This window comes from Nothoprocta perdicaria, unplaced genomic scaffold, assembly GCF_003342845.1.
Source record: "Nothoprocta perdicaria isolate Ctin4 unplaced genomic scaffold, notPer1 scaffold_163, whole genome shotgun sequence".
Taxonomy (NCBI): Eukaryota; Metazoa; Chordata; class Aves; order Tinamiformes; family Tinamidae; genus Nothoprocta; species Nothoprocta perdicaria.
The window spans coordinates 1,560,659-1,568,157 of NW_020454794.1; the positions used below are offsets into that span (position 1 = coordinate 1,560,659).

At 40.4% G+C, this 7,499-nt stretch overlaps 1 protein-coding gene across 1 annotated transcript in view; it reads left to right on the forward strand.

Moving 5' to 3' along the window:
* PDCL3 (phosducin like 3) overlaps positions 1-5,823 on the forward strand; it is a 7,133-nt gene extending 1,310 nt beyond the window's left edge. The window contains exons 2-6 of the mRNA XM_026035660.1: positions 104-236; positions 891-981; positions 1,482-1,625; positions 2,424-2,632; positions 4,635-5,823. Of these exons, the coding sequence (XP_025891445.1) occupies positions 104-236; positions 891-981; positions 1,482-1,625; positions 2,424-2,632; positions 4,635-4,777 (720 nt within the window). The 3' untranslated portion in view covers positions 4,778-5,823. The remainder of the gene's footprint in view (positions 1-103; positions 237-890; positions 982-1,481; positions 1,626-2,423; positions 2,633-4,634) is intronic.
* Positions 5,824-7,499: the final 1,676 nt, after the last annotated feature.

Genomic DNA, 7,499 nt, shown 5'->3' on the forward strand with positions numbered 1-7,499 from the left:
ATTTAGCAGTGTGTTATTTCTCTTGAGAAACTTGCCTGTACTAGTTTCTGTGTGTGGCAGATTTCTCCTTAAATGCACATCACTGTTTCTTGCTTTCCTTTAGGACCCAAATGAAGACACAGAGTGGAATGATATCTTGCGCAAAAAGGGTATTCTTCCTCCAAAGGAAGACCTAAAAAAGCAAGAGCAGGCCAAAGAGGATGAGCAGCTTCGGATCCTGCAGGAGAAATCTCTTGGTGAGCGCCCAGGCAGGCAGCAGGATAAATGTTGGAATGGTTTCTGTGGGACGCTTGAACCAAGCAGCAGCCAGCAATAATGTGGAAATGAGTCTGTAAGGAATTATTTCCTTTTCTAAAACTAGTGAAGCTAATTCTTGCTTAGTGTCACCATCTATTACAATATTAGGCAAATATATCCCTAAATGTTTGGGATTAATACATGAAAAAGTTGCTCTAGATGTCACCCCTATGGTTCATATGTATAAATCCTTGAAAACTGAAATAAGCACAATTGGAAAGGAACCATGATGAATGTGATAATAAAAGTATCCCATCGTCATCACCTGCTTTCCCTACTGTGCGTTGTCTTTGCTGTATGTGTGTTAGGTACCTCCCTGCTGCAAACACAGAACTTGAAAGCTGAGGTCCTCATACACTASCTGTAGCCACCCTTTGGGTCCAAGTCCTTTGCATCACTATCTTTCCAGCTATATATTTAAAATGTATAGCAATATTTTAGAAAAATGCACTCACAATAATCTTGCAGAAAAGCTTTATCTGCAATAGTTATTCTGTCCTCAAAGTAAAAGAAATTCTGATGAACTGCTAAAAGCTATTCATTTTTATTCCTGAAACAATACATTTGTTGATTTGGTATTTCTTGCATTCTAGTGAAAACTTATGAGGACATGACTCTGGAAGAGCTAGAAGAAAATGAAGATGAGTTCAATGAGGAAGATGAAAAAGCTATTGAAATGTACAGGTCAGAGCGGCATGCAGGACTTAGCTTTAATGGAAATTGGAGTTAATTTTGGGGTGAGAGGATGGTCCTTTTTAAATGCCATTAAATATTGTTGAAGAGAAGGGAGAAAGGATTTTTCTCAGACCTGGTGCTAGAAAATCCAGGCTGTGCTTCTGCTCTTGCACTGCACTGCAGATTTACATAGTTATGAGGTACCTTTTCTCTCATCCTTTTATTTTTTGCAATGTGACATATGCAGAAGAAATGGCTGCTCAGGAGAGAAAGGGCAAAAAAATACATCCTGTGAAACAGTTGTGGTTCTTCACATGCTGGCTGATTTGCTTGTGATGCAAATATAAGAACATTTYTTTTGGCCTGTGCTAACTTGCTTTTGTTGTTCTGAGGGGCTGGAGAAGTTTGTAGTTTGTATGTGAAGGCAGGTCTTCAGCTGGCCTAGTTAGAAGTTGTTCTACCAAAAATGCATCTTTCTCAAAATTTCTTTCCCTTTCCTTGCTGCTCAGACAGCAAAGGTTAGCAGAAATGAAAGCAGCTCAAATGAAGAATAAATTTGGGGAAGTTTTGGAGATTTCAGGAATAGATTACGTTCAAGAGGTTACTAAAGCTGGGAAAGGAATATGGGTAATTCTGCACCTCTACAAACAAGGGTAAGTGTGTTTGTTTGCTTTTACCCTTAAAACTCTCACTGTCAATAGCTGGAAATGCTGTAGACAAAATCATAGTTGTGAAAATTATGGTATTGATTTTGGAATTTAAGAAGTAAAATATTGAATTAGCAATTTCATTCTTTTTGACTGAAGTCTGATTAATTTTACAATGAACAGATGCTATCACAATATAACATTGTTTTGAATATGTGGCAGTGATTTGTCTTCCCATCTAGCTAGCTGCTGCCACTGAAATACTCAGTTCTGGAAATTATTCTGGATAAAGAGGTGCTAGGGACTATGCATTCAGAAGAATCACTGTTTGTCTCCTTTGACAAGTTTTTTTGATGATATGTCATGAGCAAGAGTTTGAAGAGGTCTAATAAGTTGCTAGAATTTTATATATTAATATCTTAAATATTAATATATAAATAATAAATAAATTATAAATTATAAATAAGAGGTTAGAAATATTTGATTTATTCTTTTTGCTCGTCACCTAATTCCATCCTGGGTATGCTTTGTTATCTTTTTGAGGAGCTGCTTGTCTGTCTATTTTGCCTTTACTCATGCAGTATTCAAACATGATACCTTATAAGCCAGTCTGACTATATGACAGAGGGACAAATTGTATTGCTAGTGTCTTGTTCAAATCAAACAAAGAAAAAACACTCACAAACCCTAATTTCCCTTGAAAACTGGCATCCTGGAGAACAAAAAGAAAAGAAATCAAAATTGCTTCTGGGGCATATTTTTTTTTCTGTCATTCTTACCTATGTTTGTCTCTTTCGTTGACAGAATTCCACTCTGTGCCTTAATAAACCAGCACATGCAGGCGCTTGCGAGGAAGTTCAGAGAGGTGAAATTCCTCAAAGCCATCTCCACCACCTGCATCCCCAACTACCCCGACAAGAACCTGCCCACGATATTCGTCTACCTCGAGGGCGACATCAAAGCCCAGTTCATCGGGCCGCTCGTGTTCGGCGGCATGAACCTCACGCGAGACGGTGAGCGCCTCCCCCTTCGGCCTCGGGAAGGGGAAAAGGGGCAAGGAAATCCCAGGGAAAGATGTGAAGTCAGGGTTGGAAGGAGAAGGAGGTAACTCCAATCGTACGGTGAGGGTGCAGTCCTGGACACATCGAGTTTCCTCATTGAATTTCCTCTGGATATGGGGGTGAGGGTCCTTGGGGCACCACGGTGCTCTGGCTCTTCCCTGAAAACTGTCATTTGAAGCTACTGGGACAGGGACTGATGCACTGCAGCAGTGCGGGGGGGCAGAGATCAGCAGTGGAAAGGACTTTTATTTATTTATTTATTTATTTATTTATTTTTGTTTTCCTTCTTCTCCTCCTTTTGGAAAGTAAATGCAACTCTGAAATGACACTTAGAGGATTTTACTGGAGTTGAAAGGATACTTTCTGGCTTTCTGGGTAGATATATTGGTCCAGATAACTGATTTTCTTTTCTTTTTCTTCTTTTTTTTCTTTTTATTTATTTTTTTAAGTGAGCCTGTAAGAGCATTTTTACCTGAAGTGAACTAAAGAAAAGTGGCCTTTCAAGGCCTCTGTTCAATGGTGTCACTTTGCCATACTGGAATAGGATGCAAAGAAGTTTCCTCATACAGCCCTTGAGTTTGCAGGTTATCTTGAGAACCTACTGTGGAAAATGGTCCTCTGCCTGGGCTGTAAGAAGGGGAAAAGCTCACCAATGAGATTATTATTTTGAGGACTGTTTCTAAATGTAGTGGTTCCTAATTATAAACTGAAACAAGCTCTAGCCGCAGAGCTTTCAGTCTCTTTTTTTTTTTTTTTTTTACATCTTTAGTACTTAATTGATTTGATATATTATTATTATCATTATTATTATCATTATTTATCCCTGGTGGGAGGGCAAGGTTGTCCAAAGGTAATCGAGCTAGCTTAACTTAGTGCCCAGCTTTCTGTGCACTGAAATGGCCCGTTTTCTTTTCTTTTTCTTTTTTTTTTCTTTTTTTTCTTTTCTTTTTTTTTCTTTTTTTTTYCCCCCTTCCTTCCTTCTCCCCTAAGTCTGCGAAACTGAATGCCTTGCGGTGGATATTAAAGACAGCGTGAAGTTATAGTCATTAATCTGGGACATCTGAAGGAAATGGAATTTGATGAAAGGAATTCATCATGATGAAAGGAATTTGATTTGAGGAAGGTTTCAGCTGAATGTGCTATACTGACCTGCTGCCACTTCTGGGGAGCAACCCCACGCAGGCCTGTGCAGTAATAGGCCTGCCACTGACAGAGGAGCTTCTTTTACTCACTTGCTAAGGAACTCATCATCAGGGCACTGAGTCGTGTAGAAGAAGTGAATTTTATTTTTTAAAGTGCATTCCTGCAAATACCTGTAATTCAGATGTGTAAATGGAATTGCTGAAGCTTCTCTCTCCCCCTGCATTCCAGGAAATGATTTATTCTGGGCGTCCTCTGTCTGTCTGTGTAAGCTCAGTGTGTGATTTCTAATAGCTCTAATGCATCAGAATTATTCTTTCGCTTGCAACAGAGGTGCAAACTTGGTTTCTCTGCTCACATGAATATAAGGTGGTGGGCTGCTGCTTCAGCAGAAAAGAATGCCCTATCTACAGGGGCTGCTTTGCATCCATCACCTCTGGAGGTGGCTCAGATGGAAAGGATTTGGGACATGGGCAGGGGCCAGGACCAGGTGGCAGAGGGATGGAGAGGAATATAGCAAGGCCCCAGTTCTGGAGGTGATAGTGGTGAGAATTCAGCACGAGGGAGATTTGGACACCTGGTTGTGGTTTTTTTTTTTTTTTTTTTTTTTTTTTTTTTTTTTTTTTTTTTTTTTTTTTTTTTTTTTTTATTTTATTTTATTTTTATTTTATTTTATTTTATCTCTCCCTTCAAAAATCAACTGAAAAGTCAGGGTGCTCTATTTTGAGGTAAATAAGAGTCAAGAGTTTGAAACTTTTAAAAAGCCCAATTTGATTCCCTGTGTTCATTTGCCTCTTCATCTTTTCCCGTACAGAACTGGAGTGGAAGATCTCGGAATCAGGTGCCATCAAGACAGACCTTGAGGAAAATCCTAGGAAGCAGATCCAGGACCAGCTCATGTCCTCAATCAGGATGTCTGTCCCGAGCAGGCRGGAGAGTGACTCGGAAGATGATTAACTCTTGCAGGAGCACCAAGCTGATCCAGTGTCCTGACAGCCGGTGTTCCTGCCTAGAGACCCTGGGCAAGCTCGTGGAGATCTTGCTGAACCACCAAGGAGAGTATTTAAATATAGCAATTTAACTAGAAATTACTGTTTTTCCTCTTCAAAGTTACTGTAACATCACTCAAGATCCTGAAAGACGTTTTATATTATGAAGCCTGAGTAAATCTACTCAAAGTTTTAAAATACAGACATCACTAAAAATAGACTTTTCTTGTCATTTTTGTCTTAGTAAATCACTGCCCTACTTACAATCYGACATATGAAGTGGCCTAGAGTATTTTTTCTGGTTTTATCTAGTTTATATTCGAGTAAGTCAAATCTAGATTTACATTCACATTCAATCAGTTATAGCTCAGCACGTTGCTTCCCCTGTGCCCTGCAGATGTGGGGCAGCCTGTGTGAAGAGTTTCCTTGGCCCGAAGGAGGAGGGTGGCAGCCTGTGACACAGCTACCAGAAACACCTGCCCCTGGCCACGAGTCTGGGACCTGGTGCCATCAGTGACAGCAGCATCTTCAGTACTGCCCGGTTACTAAATTACTGCCTCTTTCCACAGAATCAGAAGTTTGATCTGTTACTGCAGTGGGGCAGCGTCTGAATAAGAACAAGAATGATGTTTGATGAGCTGACATCTTTCTATATTTTTGTTTTATTTTTATTTTTTAGAAAAGCCTTCCATCTTCTAGATATAACAATAACAATTAACACTTTAGGATAAGACAAAATGGAGCTGAAATACACCCTTAAATACAGATCTGCTGAAACTCAGGGGTGCTGCTTGCTTCTTTCAGGGTGGACTTAATGTCCACCTACACTTTTCATTTACCTGCATTTGGGCTGACAAGCTCTAGGTGAATAGGCTCCCAAGTCTGCCCCAAGGTTGCCCTGCTATGCTGCTGGTGGATTTTGTGGGCAGCTGGTACAGAGTGCAGCACTCTAACCCAGAGGGTTTTGTTTTCTTTTATATTAGTTTATAATAGATTTAAATCTTGTTTCCTTCATTTGATCTCCCCAGTCGAATCAAATCAGTGTGTAGTTTAAGTGAGGAAATGACTATTTCTTTTTTTTCTTTTTCCCTCGGAATAAATTTTTGATGAACTTACAGGATCTTGATGCAGAATTTCCTCTTTGAAGTCTTGATTATGATTTAAGTGTCGCTTAAGTCTTTCTTTTTGTCTCTCTTTTGTATTTTTGACAAATAGCTTATCTGTTTTGCTGTTCAGYGAGTAACTCACACAGTTTTGCCTCTTTCTTTAGAGAGAAGAGGACAGGAAAAGAAGTGGGTGGGATTTTATATTTGGTAGCTTTTTTTGTTTGATTTTTTTWAAATCTTTTAAATTCTTTGTGTGATATGAACATGTATAAATAAAATTTCCAAGTTTTTTTATTCTAGCTGACTTTAAAACCCTCAGTGCAAATGAACCAAATGCAACATGATACAAGCTGATGAGCACTAAGTATTAAAGGCTACATACAGCAACTTCTATTGGCACTAGATTATCCAAAATGATATCAGAGCACATTTTTTTTTTCTGCATTTTATCTGCATCATCTTGCACTTTAAGAGGAGGACCACTTCCTYTTAAGCCTGGGAATGTTTTTAGTTAGTTATTGGCAGAGCATTACCCTGACTTGCTTTAAATGGGCAACAGTAGAAGAGAGAATTTTTTCCTTATCCCAAGTGTGTCCTTATTTAACTGCTTTGGCTCGTGCATTGGAGTGACCTCCCAGCAAATGGACCAATTTCCTTTTGGAGGGCACGTGCCAGTCACCACAGGGCAGTTGGCCCAAAGGAGCTGGCAGGGTGGATGCCAGATCCTCAGCCTGCTTCTCTTCAGGTCCAGCTAAGGTGCCCCACTTGCTAATACAGACCCAGCCCTGCTCTTTTCAAATACTGTTTTTGGCCAAAACCTCAGGGAAGGTGGGGGGGAGGATCTGCAATCTTTCTTGCATCATTGCTGCAACAGCTTCCACATGAAATGCAATGAAAAGTAGGTAAGGCTTTGAATATTTTGTTACTTTCATTGTTCTCTCTTTTTGTTTTCTCCCACTGGTGCATCTTGAGGAGGTGGGTTGTCCAAAACTTTGCAGGTGCCTTTTTGCTGACAGCTCAATAGTCAAAAATGTAGTCAAATTAGTCAAGTCAAAGTGGCCAATAAATAGTCAACAGGAGTGTGTTATTCTGTTCCTCACCCTGAGGCCTCTGCTGACCTGCTGCTGGTTCCTGTGTGTCCGTCTTCACTATCTCTAATGGTTCCCARCTTGAATTTGTGGCATGAACCCTCCTGTGCAAGGATGGTGCTGCAGCACTTTTTCTAGAAACTTTGAACCTTGGACTTTTCCTGCTTGCTCTTGTCCTCTTCTTCAGGTGCAACACTACCTCTTTCCTTCTGGACTAGAGCAGTAAGCGAGTTTTTGCAATATGCTGTCCTCTTAGCAGAGCAGCCTAATGCCCAACACATGAGGCAGGGCTCTGGGTAGGGGTTTGAGCCCTTCAGGCAGAGGTGAGAAGGGACATGGGCTGCTGAAATCCATGGTGCACCATGCAATGGGCATCACTGAGTGAATGAAAGAGGGCTCTGTGCACCACGGTCTGGTCTTCCAGCAGGGCTCTAAAGAAAAGGACACAAAGAAAAGCACCTTTCCCATTTGTGCCAACTGCCATCTCTCATGTTGG